Genomic DNA, 15,620 nt, shown 5'->3' with positions numbered 1-15,620 from the left:
CCAGAATGCTTTTGCGGCATAGGATCCTCCAGCTATGGGATTCACCTCTTTCCCCTAGATTTTTTCTGTATTTCCTCTGATTTGCAGATGGTTTGCCCCTGCTGTACTGAACAAAGCTGTGCTTCAGTGCTCTTGGATTCAAGTCATCCTGAATGCAATGGAGGTGGGGAGGTGACAACTTGGGACAGAAGCATCCACCTGGGACCAGGACACCAGCATCTTCATCTCAGTTCAATGCTTCAGTCCACAATCCCTGCCAGTCTGAACGGGGGACTGTGTGAGCCTGAGGTTTCGCTATGGGAATCACTGAGAAGGTATTTAACTTTTCAATTCTCCACAAACATTAGGAAAAGCACATGCAAGGTCCTCACTCATCTTGATATAAATCAGTCTGCAAAAATCAGTCATTAACAGAGGCAAAATACAGGTGAAAACTGTGACTAATGAGAAATCTTGTCTCCAAGCGTCTGGTGCCTCCTGCTTGTCTCCTCCTGAGATGTTCCTCCTTCCTGGTTTTTAATCAGCTCATCAACGGGGAATGAGCAGCAGGACAGGCAACAAGAGTGAGGTCTTTTGTTTGCGTTCACACCGTGCACCACGAGCATCCTAAAGCCACACTTCTCTGTGCCAGCCCAGTGCCGTGCTTCCTGGGGCACGAGAAGACCCTTTCTTAAGAAGTGGGACGTAGGCATGGTAGAAAAGACACAAAACACTTTTATTTAACAAATCCTCTGCTTGTGCACTCAGCTGACATGCTGGTCCCCAGGCGCTCCTGTTCCCTTCCCATGGTTTGCCCCAGACCTTAATTTTGCTTTGTGGTTTGTGATGGTACCTGGGCTGCACGTTTGGGGACCTCTCTGAGCCAGACGTGTGTCACAGGCCGTTCGGTGACACAACAGGGTGGTTTTTTCCAGCGTCCCTTAGCTATTTTCTGAGCAAGTCTCACTGACCAGGTGAATTGCCGGATCCTCCAACCTCCATCAATCCCCATTTCTGTTTGCACCGAACAGCCGGTCGAGAGAGCAGACTCCTGCAGAAGGACAGTTGTTATTCAGAACAAAATATTATGTTGCCGTGTTATTTAATCAAGTCAAGATTCATAGGCAGCATCTGTGCGGAAGATAAAATGTTTCGGGACAGTTTAGTCCTTTTCTTATCTGAGTGATTACGATTATGTAAAGACTTTTCATTCAAACACGGAGATGGAGTTTCATAAGCGGGGGACCAAAATAGTGCCAAGTAGCCAACCATCTCCCCTTGATCACACTGGATTAGTACAATTAATCTGTAGGTATTAGTGACCAGCAGGGTTTTGCCTGGAGGATATAATATATATTTATTATTTCATATCTGATTTCCCCCAAGAGGCAGAAAATTCAATCGTGGGCTTTTCCTTTCATCATTATAGTTTTGCAAATGGAGTTGCAGGATTTGGAAAATTACCAAGGGGCTCCTGATCAGAGCAGGGACAGTTAGTAAAGGGAGGAATGAGACCTCTGCTCATTTTTTATGTCTTCTGAGAGTGATGCAATTGGGAATTGCTTGCTGGATGAGCCCAAACTGGCGCAGGACCCCAGCCAGGACCTGCTGGGGTTAGTGGGAGGGTGGCAAACGCCACCAGTATAACCAGCCCTAAAGGCACTTTCCAGACACTACCGCTATCGCTGCCTGACACTGGAGGAAACCACAGCTCAGAAATACGGAATTATTTACATGGGAGAGTATCAGGAATCCTTATTCTCATGCTCCTGTTCAGTTGCTGTAACAATGCGTCTCATATAAATACTCCTTTCACTACCGTGGAGCCTTTGAAGAAAGAGCAGAGCTTTGCTCTGTTCCCGAAATGAAAACCGAAAAGGAAAGTCCCTGACAAGATTTCTTTGGTTTGGCTTTTTTGGGAAGAGATGCTGAGGGTTTCTCGCTTTTCTTGCTGCAAAGCAGCTGCATTTCTCATCAATTTATAAAGGAAGATGTAGAAGCTTGGTCTGAAGCAGCGCCTTTTTAACCCGGTTACCGATCAATTGGCTTAACCGCTGCCCTCAGCACCGTATCAGTTAAAGGTTGGCGTGGATGGATTTCGCTTGGCTGGGTTGATTTGCGTGCTCGCCACTGGGAAAGCAACTGATTCCGACTCCGGTTCTTCCCATACCTCCAAGTCTTCACAGACCAGCCAACAGCCACCAGGAGATGCAAAGCAAAGAGATGAAGAACAGCACAAAGAGAGAGTATCTTTCCCCCAAGGACCTATTTCAAAGCTGTCACCTGCTAATTTTATTGATTATTCACCACTTCTTGAATTAGAAGAGAAAATTAACCTTTCTTTTCTATTCCCCTTCTTCATACACTTCCTAAAAGTGGGGGTGACCCTAAATCCTGTCTGAATCCACAGCTAGAGTCCCGGGGATGCAAGCTGAGTTACTACTTAGAAAAGACCAATGGGCTTTGGCAGTGCTTGTCATTTTTCATAGCTTTATGAAATGAATGAGCAATGTTCTCCCATCCCCTTGCAGGGGAGATAGCTGCAGATTACAGCAGAAAGCGGAGTGTTACATGATCGGCTCGGATAGGAACATGGAAATGAGTGTGGCAGAGCGATGCGGAGTTAGATTGAGGTTCAGCAGCACCCGCTTATAAATACTAAACTCTGCCTATCTGGTGCAGAAGGTGAATTGCAGGTCAGAGCAAAGATAGGAATCAAAAAGGTTTAAGCTGAATTTCCAAAGTACATCTGTTGGAGCCGTCTTTGTTAGGACAAGCCCGTCACCTTCAGCTTTTTTTTTTTTTTTATCAGGGGGATTTTGGCAACGCGCAGGCTAGGCAAGCTTCACGCCATACCTTCAGGCGTTGGCTGTGCTCCCTTCCCTGGCGTCCCCCTCTGCCAGCCGAGCAAAACCAGCGGTTTCATGACACGTGTTTGCAATGCCCACTTAAGACTGACACCAATCCCACCCCAGCTGATCACGGAGACTGCCCATGAGGCTACAACTGCCCGTGCTGTAAATAATTGCATTTCATCAGATGGACCCCCCCACCCCCAACTCCATAAGCTCATGGCAAGGGGATCCGAACTTCACTCTTACACCCCAGCTATGCACTCCCCTGAAGATGAACTACTATAAACTACATTTCTAAGACTTTCTTAGGATCGTCATCTCACTTGCATTAAAATCCGGGCTGCAACAGCATTTTCAGCCACTGAATTAACAACAGCATCAGAGCAACGCAGTGCTGGAGGTCCAGGGCTGCAGCATAACTGAAACACCCAGAAGAGTTAAAAATAAAATATACTGTTTCAGTGTCTAAATACTTTCCTGACTCTTGCTATTTTCTGCCTGACAGCACCCTCTTCTGGGAAGCGGGTGCTGCTCGCTGAAGGGTGCACCCTGCTCAGCTCGCATCAGCTCCTCAGTGCCTGAGCACCAGCAAGCCAAGGGCAGAGCCCTCCCGGGGTGAATTTAAGTGGAGTGGCACTGCACAGTCTGTTCCGAGCTATTTTTTGCAGCTCCCTTTGAAGGAGTTTGAAGATCATTGCATGATCAAGTGTTGGTCAAAGTCACAGCACCTGGTTATTTGGTACCCGCTAGCTGATGGGTGCAGCTCCCAGCAGCCAGGAATCAGCACAGACACCGTAAAGCCTGATAAATTACTGCTTTGCACTGCTGGAGCAGCAGGGAAAATCTGCACTGTACAAATTTTTAATTAAGTATGTCCTCAGACACCTCCCAGCTTTTTTATTTGTTTGCTTGAAACACAGGTGAGCAAGCAACTTTGTACAAATTATGTGCTTATTAGTCAGGACAAGAGCACGTGTGTTCAGCTGGCTACATCTCATAGCGACATGGCTGTGAGCTAAGAAGGGGATGAGCAGCTCGGCTGTCCAGGGACGCTGGGCAGGGCCAGGGCAGCCACTGTCAGCATCTGTCTGCCTGGGCTCCAGATTGCACCTCCTCCAAAACTGTCCTCATCTCTCGCCCTCTGCAATGGCAGGAGCCACCTTGCTTGTGGCTAGAGTTGGTCAGGTCTCCACTTGAATGGATTTAACATCATGCAGCTGGTTCCAGGGCTTGTTTGTAGTTTAAATACCAAGGTTTTTATCTACAAACCACATGCAGGATTTACCTGCGTCCTGGGCTAACACTCCTCTTTGAAGGCCAAGCAGTGAGGTTGAGGCACAATTTACTAATTAGTTCCCTGGTGATGGTTTCCCACTCATGGCTGCAAACTTTTAGCTGTTCTTACATTAAGGAAATAGTATTGATGCATTTGCTGGCAGCGTGGAGGTGTTTAATTACCTTTTTCAAGCATAGAGAGGATGGACAAAAAGGAGTTGACCTGTTTCCAGCCGCTGCTTCAAAGGCAGCGATGGGCAGCAGGAGCGGCTGGGAGTGAGCAGGTCCGAGTCCTGGCAGGTCCCTCGGTGCAGCCCAAACCCCAAGTCATTTCAGGGCCCACTCGGATCCTCCAAAACAGGGACACCCCAAAGCGCTGATCACTTTGGAAAGCCCTGCCTGCCCTTCAGTACTCTCTCCCTGCCCACAGGCAGGGTTTGTACAGCACCTGGCATGCGGGCACCTTGGCTTGTCTAGTCCGTGTTTCACTCAAATTAATAAGCAGGCTTAATTTATTACATCAACTCTGTGCTTCTTGGAGCATTTGCCAAAGATGATGACCCTCGCTTGCCCCAGCACAGGGGAAACTGAGGCTAAGAAAGCCTCCCAGCAGGGACCCATGGGCACACATCTCCAGGCTCACACGTTGCAGGTACTTGGAGCAGCCCCAGGTCGAAGAGACTCCCTGGGGCGTTCGCCCTGCTCCAGGCCAGACAACAACTGCCATCAGCCCATTTCGGGCACAAGGCAGACCCATAAAACTGCCAGTTTAACTCGAGGATGCAGTCTGAGGAGGAAAAGGATGATTAAAATGGTGACAGCGTGCCCGTTGTCACCACCAGGATGAAGTCACGCAACCAAGCCCAGCAAAGCAAACCAAAATCAGCAGTGCAGTGATTTACAGGCACGGGGAAACCCTCACCCTCCCCGCCTGTGTCTGTCCCTCCCTCTCCAGTGCCCCCAGTCCACCTGCTGCTGCAGAAGTTTTAGCTAAAACTAAAGGAAATTACTCAGAAACATTCACTAATTACTGTTTGCCTGCCAATCTGGAAAAGGCATCAGCCGCTAGCGCAGAGAAAGCAGCTTCCAGTCACACGAATCAAGGGATGTTTTCAAGCATCCTCTTCCACATTTCTTTTTCTAAAGCCTTGCTTTGCTGAGCGTCAGACCTGCTTATGCAAAGCTTCACCACAGCTACAGCTTCTCAGAAGAAGTTTATGCACCTGCAGCCGACAGAGCTGGCAGTGGCAGGCGCCTTATTTACACCAGGGCTGAAGAAAGGTGGGGATCAGGTCTGGGGCTGAGTTGTCAGGGACAGACGGGCAGGCACAGGCAGGTGAACTGTAACCTGCAGCTACGCTGCTCGGGTTCTTCCCCTTGAAACACCAACTTTACTTCTCTCCCACTGGGAAATTTGGGAATTTTTTAGGGCATCTAATCAGAGCCTCTCAAGAGCATCTGTTTTATTTCATATCTAATACATCATGATTCAGCAAAATTTATTATTATTATTTTGGCTAAAGCTCTCAGGCCATCATTTCATTTCACAGAGCAGCATTGTCCGCAGTCACATTTTCAAGAGAGCTCTTGCAAACGTACAAAAGACTCAGCTGGTGCAACAATTCCCGGCTTGGCTTCCCCAGCAGCCACGTGCCGGTGGCAGAAACGGAACCAGAGGGCTGTGGGAGTCACTCCTGGGAGCCAGCCGGGCACGGGGCAGGAAGAAGTCCCAGCTGAAAGCCATGCCTGCTGTCAAGGTTCCCCAAAGCTGCACAGCACCCAATCTGCCAGCCCAGGACATCACCTATCCTTGCAGATCTCCTGTCAGCCACATCCAGCACAACACTTGAGTTCATGTTTTCTAACTTGTCTTTAAACGAGCGTTTTAAGCCCAAGCAAAAGCTTGGAGGAGGAGGAGAGGTTTCTAGCCTTGAGATGGAAATCCCTGCGATGGCAGTACTGGAGCCCTCTCCGACGCCTAGAGGACATCTGAGCAGGCTGGGATGAAATGACATGGAAGGAGACAAGACCTTCCCTCTGCTTTTCAGTAGGATGAGAGCCTGAAACCCAAGTTTAACGAGTCTGGGTCAGGCAGGGGTTAGTGCTCCCCGACCACTAAGGTGCCATTCCCAGCTCCAGCTGTGGGAAGACAGTCAGGGCAGGAGTTTGAATTTCCCCAGGGCCTGGGGAAAAAAAAAAAAAAAAAACAACCTGGCTCTTTTCCTACCTGCTTAGGGCAATCTCTGGTTTCAGCTGCTCGCCCTCTGAGCCAAGCAAACCAATCATGCCAAGCAAGAGCAAGAATCACAAACAGATTTTTTCACTGCCCCCCCCCCCATTCTCCTACATACAAATGCTCCCAATTCTGCAGAAACAGGTATTAAATATCTGCAGCCAAAAGAAAGCACAAAACCATGTCTTAAGGTAGCGGGCTTGAAGCACTGCACAATGGTGAAAGGACTCACACCTTGATCATCCCTTCGTAAACACGAGGCCAAACAACTAGCACCGTCTTGCACAGGAGTCCGAGCTGATCTGGATCCAGATGAAAGGGTGTATGGGGTCTGCCTTCTCAAGGGGCTCTAATAAACCTGTAACACCCACAGCCATAAGCAGGAGCGGGGGGGAAATTAAAAAAGACATTTCTGAAGAAAGTACAAGGCTGCATGAACACAGAGAAGCAGGCATATATAATGGCGTTTTTATTCGTAACACCTTTAACTTGGACTGCAATTATTTCAGTTTTTAAAGTTAAATTCGGGCAGCAATTGAGGAAAAAAAAAACACAACAAAACAAACAAATAGTCCCTGTGTGCACAAACAATGCAGCTTTGAATAATACATGATAAGTTTATTTCATATTAACATGACCAGTAAAAAGTGGATATTTGACGGGATTTTACTTCAGGTCCTTTTCTTTATTCCTCTATCGTGTCCTTTTTGCCAGTCTCTTGTCCCTCAAACTGTGGATACTTTGCCTCAACGTCAGCCCAAGTTAGATAACCGTTTGCCAGGTCACGAATGATGGCAGGAAGTTCAGAGATCTGCAGGCAAAGTCACAAAGACATATGAAACACGAAGTCATCAGAATCATGTTGCTCTGTTGCATATTTGAGGAACACAGGTAATTTTTACATCCCAACAGGTGCAAGATCTTCCTGCAATATCATTTTTGGGGAAGAAAAACCATTAACTAGGAGGACATCTTAAATCACAGCCTGTGTCATCTGAGCAAAGACTACTTAATTATTCAGGGTGACCTGTGAGGGAAACACAACTGTCACTAGTAGTGTTATGTTACAGTTTTGGAAGGGAAATAAAATACATACATCCGAAAGATGGTGTAAGCCAGGATTTAGCCAGGCCCTATTTACTGTAGCACAGAATCACAGAATCCCAGAACGGTAGGGGTTGGAAGGGACCTCTGGAGATCATCTAGTCCAAGCCCCCCTGCTAAAGCACGATCACCTACAGCATGTTGCACAGGATTGCGTTCAGGCCAGTTTTGAATCTCTCCAGAGAAGGAGACTCCACAACCTCTCTGGGCAGCCTGTCCCAGTGCTCTGTCACCCTCACAGTGAAGAAGTTTTTCCTCATGTTCAGCTGGAACTTCCTGTGTTCCAGTTTGTGCCCCTTGTCCTGTCACTGGGCACCACTGAAAAGAATCTGGCCCCTTCCTCTAGGCATCCACCCTTTAGATATTTATAAGCATTGATAAGATCCCCTCTCAGTCTTCTCTTCTCCAGGCTAAACAGCCCCAGCTCTCTCAGCCCTTCCTCATACGAGAGATGCTCCAGGCCCCTCATTATCTCTGTAGCCCTCCGCTGCACTCTCTCCAGTAGTTCCCTGCATTTCTTGAACTGGGGAGCCTAGAACTGGACACAGTAGAAATGAGCAGCACAAAAGCAGCTGACAATTTGCCTTTTCTTTGCTCTTCATAGCACGCTGTCATGGTGGGAAGGATCAGCTAGAACCTAGAAAATTTGCAGAAACTGAAGGATTGCAAAGTCTCATCTCTGCTACTCAGCAGTGAGAGGTCACCCAGGTGACACAGAGACAGATGGGTGCCCTGAGGAGCTGGCACTGCCTGTGACACTAAACCAAACCCACAGCCAGCTCAGCAGCCCCAGACAGTACAGGTGCTTTTGTACAGAGCACAGCTAGAACAGCTCGGTGGCAGATCAGCACCAACCCTCCTCCTTCAGAAGCCAAGCTGTGTTCCTGGGGGGACAGGGAGAGAAGGCCACAACTGAGGTGCCAAGACTGCGTGTCCGTGGCTCGGAGCAGGTTTTGCTCACAGACGATGAGACCCCCACAGAGAGGTTTGCCGTTCCAGTCTCTGTATTATGGCCGTACTAGCAGAGCGTGTTTAGGATAGGTGTGGCTTTGGGACAATAGTTCACCAGCTTCACCGGTGCTGCACAGGCAACACCAGCATGAAGCAAGCTTTGAGGAGTTAGGTTTGTGCTGCGCTCTGCTAGCCAGCAGCAGGCAGAGACCTTCTGCCTTTTGGTGCCCGTGGATTCAGAGGAGCCCTGCCTTTGAAAGCCAGACACAACCCAGCAAATGCATTTACTCAGCAGCCTTCACTTGGAAAGAGGCACTTTAAAGAGAAGTGCAATCAGTGCAAGGCATGGCTTTCAAGTAAGATCAACGCCTCTGCATCCCAGGAAAACAAAAGCCTCTTCTCACTTTAGCAGCAGGGCCAGCATCTTCTGTTTGACCAGTATCCCTTCCCTGGGGATTTCTCAGAATAGCTAAATTGCCTACGAGAGCTGGAGGCAGCTCCCGCATAGCCCAGAGTCATTCCTGGATTGGAAATAGCAGCTAATGCTCTGCCCTAGCCCGTAAGAAACAGATGTGGCTCTGTCAGCAGCCAAACCCATCTGCCTGCCCTTTACCTCGGCTCGGATCTGGCGCATCGAGTCGCGGTCTCTCAGGGTGGCAGTGTGAGGCGTCCGGTTAACGGTGTCAAAGTCAATCGTAATACCGAAGGCCACGCCAATCTCGTCGGTCCTGGCATAGCGCCGGCCGATGGATCCAGAGGAATCATCCACTTTGTGAGAGATGCCATTCCTGGTGAGTGCTTCAGCTGGAAGAAGCAGAGAAGGGGGGGATCGCAAGGACTTGTTACATACTCAGCAGGCAACACGATCCTAGCAGTGACCTCCCACAACATCACAGCACCACCTGAAGTGAGGCACCATGCATCCTGGTTTCGAGCAGCAGAGATCTTAATTTTTATTTTGACAGAAGATCCAATGTTCCGGTCCCTGCCAAGGCTACAAGCTCAATCCCACCCTGCAGGTACACCGCTCCTCTCACAGCTCTCCACATTGCATCACTCAGCTCTCACCCAAAGAGCAAAGTCACCAACTTCTTCCACCTGTCATTACAGTCCCACAACTCTCCTTGAACTCAAAAACACACCAGCCTTAGGGGCATGTCCAGCATAGGGAGGCGAGGTCCGGAGCAGAACTGATGCCGACAGCAAAAGGCACTGTCTGACATGCAGCCTATGTTCCTGTCCTTCACGTATTCTCTTTTAGATGGTACCAGTGGGCATTTTGACAGAATGCTTGGAGGCTCAGCAGCTCTGGGACTAATTCAATAAATTAAGTGGCCAACAAGAGCAAAGAAAAGAACTTTATTAAAAAAAAAAAGCCAACCACAAGCAAAAAAACCCCAACCACCAAATCAAAAACCCACTGCTCCTGACAGCTTCTTCTAAGCAATGGGAAAGATTTCTTTTTGACACAATAGGAAAAAAAAGAAATGTCTTCTACACTGTAAACCAACACGGGGCAGGGCAGGGAGCTGGGTTTTTTGAGGCTAGACTGAAGAGTTTGATAGATACCCAAAGCTGACTGATACCAACCACCTCAGCTGTTTTAGTTCAATGGCTCTCCCTTTGCACGTGAGACACCCACGTGATCCCGATGCTATTTTCTCCCTACAGTACTGAGGAAGAAACCTCCCTTCCCAGTGCACATCCCCATTGGAGCCACAGTGCTTAGTACACTTACACAATTCCTTGACAAAAGGCATGAATTCCTGATTCTGGCTTAGAGGAAGAACGGAGCACTTGAACGGTGCTACAACAGCTGGGAAGCTGAAAAACTAAGGAAAAAAGAAAAAACACAAATAAATACAAGTTTAATGGTTAGGGCAGATTCTTAGGAGGTGAGACTAAGCTCTGACTGAGGTTAGAGGCAGGGTGACTGTTCCAGGGGAGTAACTGGCTTCTGTAAGACATTAGCATTCAGGGCTCCAGCAGTAACACTCCACACTGCTGACACAGGATTGATTTTCTCCAGCTGTCCTGCACTCCCCTTTCCCTCCTCACAGCCAAACATTACCTCCCACCAGAAGAGGTCTACCAGTGCCCTCCCTGAAGAAAGTGAACCTCATTTGAATTACAGAAAAGTGAAGGGTAGAAGGGTCTTTTCAGGAGTTTTAGTCTTACACACAGTCTAAAGGAAAGAGTTCTCACAATCATCTCACTCCCTGTTTGATTTCCACAGAGACTACACACACAGAGCATGTGCAGCTCAAAAGGTTTTCAGAACCCTCCACAGTCACTCTCAGGAAAAAAAAAAAATGTGCCAAAAGGAGGGGGGAAAAAAAAATAAAATCTTTCCTGGCAATCGGGAAGGCTTGTAAGGGTGCAGAAGTAATGCAACTGAGACACATCACAACACAGAGCAGCCCAGTTAATGGGTACTAGAAGGAAGGTAAGTCCAATATTTTAGACTTCATGAGCAGTTTGTGATTTAAGCCAACTGTATCCTAACTCTGGGCTCCTGAATCCTGTTCCCCCACTAATCACATCCTGTGGCAACCAGAGACACTAAGGAGCACCATTATTTTTCTTTTCTACAAACGCAGTCTAGCAGCCAGAAACAACGAACAGGAACCAGCATCAAGTTTACAGCCAGCTTCCTGTGGGCCACCAGCAATGGTGCAGAGATCACAGTTTGGGCACTGGCTGGAAGAGGCTGGCAGTCTGTATGTAACACACTTCCCTCTGGCCTCTGCTACAGCGAAGTTTCAGGCCAAGATTTTAGGGATGCCCAGAATCAGAGAAGGGGATTTTATTTCATGGGGGACTGAGGAAACAGTTAGTCTATTGTCCATCTTGCTGCACGGAATGATGATTCCAGGAAAAGCAGCAGAGAGAGAGGAAATAAAACACTGAAGAGATGCCTTTCTCTGAGTGATGGGTCATTGCCAAGTGTGAATCCAGAAGGAGGAATTTCTCACCCCCTTGCCAGTAATACAGTGAGGGCCTCATGCACACACGGCCCCAGAATGCTCTCAGTGCACATGTATAAATGACACGTACGCTGGCAAAACCAGAAATTCAACAGCCCACCTGGGTTTTCCCATCTCTACTGTGTATTGTGCAGTCTTATTTTAGTCCTCCCCCTGGATGTTAGGAAAGGCAAATGCTTGCAGCTGGTTTTAAGCTGAGGCCCAGCCACAGGAAAGCTCACCGTCCTCTGCTCGTCTCCTTCCCGGATGTGGAATGTGTGTTCAAACACTGTGTACATGATCCTTCCAATACCAAATGAGGGTTCAATTACATTTGGGATGATTTCTTCCACTGGAATACAAAAGAACCCATGTCATCATTAAAGAAGAATTTATACACAAAAAAAAGATGTGTTTACTGAAGCTGCCTTTCTGCTCAGAAGTTCTGATTACATGTAGCTGAGCACATGGAAATAAGAGGTTAAACATTTCTGCTCTAAATACAAATACCTGAAGTAGACATTTGGACTTAGTCCATGTACAGAATGTATTTAGGCCGTAAGTTACAAGTCAGGGCCCCTTCTCTGGCCCTGAGAGCAAACAGCACAGCACAACTTGCATCCACGCAGATAAACCCGCTTCCACTTCACAACAGCAAAGCCTCATCCAAACTGTTGACTGGGAACAGTCTCTGCCCCACACCAAGCCACAAACTACGTCCAGGCATTGTCTGGGAGAGTGCTATTTGGCATAGACCAAAACCAGGGAATATGCTAGCAATTAAACAGCCTGAACGATGGCAGGGTAATGCTCAGTCCCTGGCCCACTCAGTTTAATGTACAGACACGGCCTCAGTACCCAGCAGTCTGAGCAGAGAAGCATGGAGCTTCAGATCCAACTCAAATTCCATTAAAGACTCCCTCCGTATTCTCGAGTCGTTCGGCTGCCTGCTTCAACGTTGCTCCCCTCCCTCTTCTCCATCCCCCTGCAATGTATCACGAGAGTGGGAAAGAACAAGGATCAACTAGTTAGTGTTGGCAAAATTTCTCAGAAGACGTGATGTGCTACATTATTATACACCCGTCATTCTCCCCAGTCCTTGCCACACATCTGTCAAAGAGGCTTTTTCCTCCTTCTCCACTCTGTGTATGGAAGGAAGGAGCTAAGTGGACAGCTGTCCTGCTCAGACAGTGCAGCTTTTTAGAAAAAGCCCAGACAGCAACTGGACAAGAAACAACAATTATAGGCATCAGCTGCTTTTGAAAATCAAGGGTAGAATCCAGCTCTCTGGCACTGCACCCTGTCTTGCCTCCCACTCTACATGCCTAGAGAGCAAATCCTCCTCAATTAAGCTGGGGTAGGACTTTACCTTCCTAAAGGATGGTCTTGTTTTATTTGTGCATTGACCAACCAGTTTTCAGGACAAGAGAGGGGGAAACCATAAGCTTTGGCTGCTGTCTGCAAACAAGAGGCAAATTACCAAATGTACAAATTTAAAGGAAAACCAGCAACTGGGGTTCTACTTGCTGGCCCCAGCAATACTACAATCACTAACAGTTACGAGTCTGATTCCTTCTTTGAAGTTGTGACAAAGCAAAGCCTGGCACAGCAGCAGCATGTGCTGAGTGAAAGGCACGTGGACATCTCAAAGGCTCAGCAGCTGCGCAAACAAATATATTTTGCACACTCCTTCCTAGGAGCATTTATCATGTTCCCAACCTAGGGCAGGATGATCCACTCGTTACAGTATGAACTGGGGAAAAATCTACCTCAGTCTCCAGCTCTGTCAAAGACTTCCCAAACGACCTTGGGTGAGGCGCTTACAGAGCTGGCTGGAAAGACAAGACTTCTTTGAGGAACTAAATCCATGCATTTTGGAAAGTTACCTTCTAGCCCCGTTTCCCACATCAGGACAAAAGCTCTGTGGAGATGCAGTTGCTGACCAAAGCTGACGCAATTATCGACCACCAGAGGAACTGACTGGACTTGTCAGCTTAAAGAGCCTGGTCAGCACTGCAGCCTGGTGAGCTGGCAGATGCCGGAAGACCTGACTCCAGGCAGTGGAGTGACAAGAGGAGCTCTGAGCGCAGAGATCTGCTCACAGCCCTAACCACAGACTGCCACAACCCATCTGCTGCACTGCAATGGACTTGAAGATGAAAGCTCCCAAAGCTGGTGCACCTTCCCCAGCTCTTCCATCACTACAGCAGCTGGTTCTCTGCAGCACATGGGACCTTATAAATCCTAGAATGTGCAACTGAAGCAGTATGAATATAATACACCACCCAAAGTCTATTACATGGGTTACTGAACAGACCAGGCGAGAAGCAGGCAGACAGGCCTGCATCAATGTCACTGAAATCCTACTGCTGTGCGAAAGCTTTCCAACTCTCTGAAATTGTCAAATTTCACGGAAATAACATCTGGCCTTTTTCCTGTGCCACTGTACAATACTAACAGCACAATGCAACTAATACAGTTCACATTCAAAGTGTATCCTGATCTGCCTCTTATTTTTCATGACTGAACAACAAAGATACAAATTTACCATGTAATGTTTTCTGAAATCTCTTCACAGTAACCATGTCCTTTGTTAATTTAAAAGTTTTCCCTTCAGTTTCTACAGTGAATTCCCTGCAAAAGAAAAAAGAAGTTACTTAAAAGCTACAGCAATAAATAAACAAGTTATATTTCGTAACAGGTTGGTTGACTTTAAGAATGGGACAATAGAAGCCAGGGCAAATCCCAGAGATGAAAGAAATATGTGTCATAACCATTAAAAGAAAATTACATTAATAATAAAATTACTGTATCTACAATAAAAGCAACCACCTTCATAATCACAGTGAACTTAGTTGTGCTTAACAGCCTGAAGCAAACTCAGTTAGGAAATGGAAGAATCTCAGGATCAGGCATATACACCAAAAGAAAAAAAGGGAGGCACACAAACAGGCACTTGCTGCAGACTGTATATCTGGTCAAGTGCATGGACTTCTCAAAAACTGAGCTGTGTCAGAATTTTCACAGATACCAAACAAAGGGGAGGATACAGCACAGTTATTTTATTGTTTGTTTCTAAAGCTTTTGATATTGTGGTCTTCTAACTACTTTCTCTTGCTCCTTGCTAACTTGCAATTAGCACACGCTCCTTGCCGAGGAGAACTTAGGCTGTATTGACCTATCCCACTTACAGGAAGCAAATGTCTAACAGAAAACTACTGCTGTGAACCTGAGGGCTTCACATCATTCACACAAACATGGTCATATGAAAGGTAGGTCTAACATACTGACACTGTATGCCGAAGCATTCAGATCAGTGCAATATAAAACCCAATGTCTTTAAGAAAAGTGTGTGCTCATCACCTACGTTTGGATCCGATACCAAACAAGCTGAAGTTTATAAAGGCTTTGCTCTGAAAGCAGCTACGACTGGATGCCAAGTTTAAATGCAGCCATGATTTGCAGTCTGCTATCAATTCAAATCTGGGATACTGCTTATAACTCATCATTGAATCATTTCAGTGATTGTGAACAGAATTCTGGATGAACTAAGTTCACTTTCTTCTGGTTCTGATGTGTGTACATGTCACCATATTCTGTAATAGTTTCTCTCCCCATTTTGAGTGCTACTGTTTTTTCTACACTTTCATATTTAGAAATGTAAAAGAAATAAATCTTAGCTCAGGGGGGAAAAAAGAAAAACAACAAAAAAAAAAGACGTAAATGTTACCATTCTGGAACATATTCATTGATCCTACACCTTCTGCACCATTTCAAGCAGGAAATTAAGTTTAATTTTTATTATTGCACCATTAGCATTCTCTTAACATATACAGCTGTTGGCCTGCTTTAGCCAAATTTGACAACTGTAGAGGTCTCTTACATTTCCAGTTCCTGCATGTGTTAGGAATACAGGCAGACAGGTCGAGGGAAAAACGTACAAATTGCTGCTCCAATAAGTCAAAGGCTGTATCACTAACACTGGAGGATGCCCACGCAAGTTTTGGTTCTCATTTAACTATTTTGTTCCATCATTCACAGAATTATTTGATTAATTTTAAAATGAAGTTCAAAACCATCTGCCAGCCCTGGTCAACTCTCAAACCAGAGCAGGGAAGCTGGTAAACATTTCCCATTTCACTGAGGTCTCTCTCTTATGGGATTGATCCTACTAAAGCCAAAATCTCATTCCCATGCAAGTAAACAAATATTTGAATACTACGGTTACACATTTATGTGTATGCATCAAGAGATTTT

General features: G+C 46.7%; 1 protein-coding gene across 1 annotated transcript in view; it reads right to left on the bottom strand.

Annotated features, from left to right (window-relative positions):
* Window positions 1-6,778: 6,778 nt before the first annotated feature.
* Window positions 6,779-15,620, bottom strand: part of GARS1 (glycyl-tRNA synthetase 1) — a 31,188-nt gene continuing 22,346 nt past the window's right edge. Inside the window, exons 13-17 of the mRNA XM_054815215.1 lie at window positions 13,912-13,997; window positions 11,606-11,715; window positions 10,136-10,229; window positions 9,011-9,201; window positions 6,779-7,153 (exon numbers count right to left, since the gene is read on the bottom strand). Coding sequence (XP_054671190.1) covers window positions 7,028-7,153; window positions 9,011-9,201; window positions 10,136-10,229; window positions 11,606-11,715; window positions 13,912-13,997 — 607 coding nt within the window. The 3' untranslated portion in view covers window positions 6,779-7,027. The remainder of the gene's footprint in view (window positions 7,154-9,010; window positions 9,202-10,135; window positions 10,230-11,605; window positions 11,716-13,911; window positions 13,998-15,620) is intronic.

This window comes from Grus americana, chromosome 2 (genome assembly GCF_028858705.1).
Source record: "Grus americana isolate bGruAme1 chromosome 2, bGruAme1.mat, whole genome shotgun sequence".
Classification (NCBI taxonomy): domain Eukaryota; kingdom Metazoa; phylum Chordata; class Aves; order Gruiformes; family Gruidae; genus Grus; species Grus americana.
This window is presented reverse-complemented; position numbering and strand designations above follow the sequence as displayed.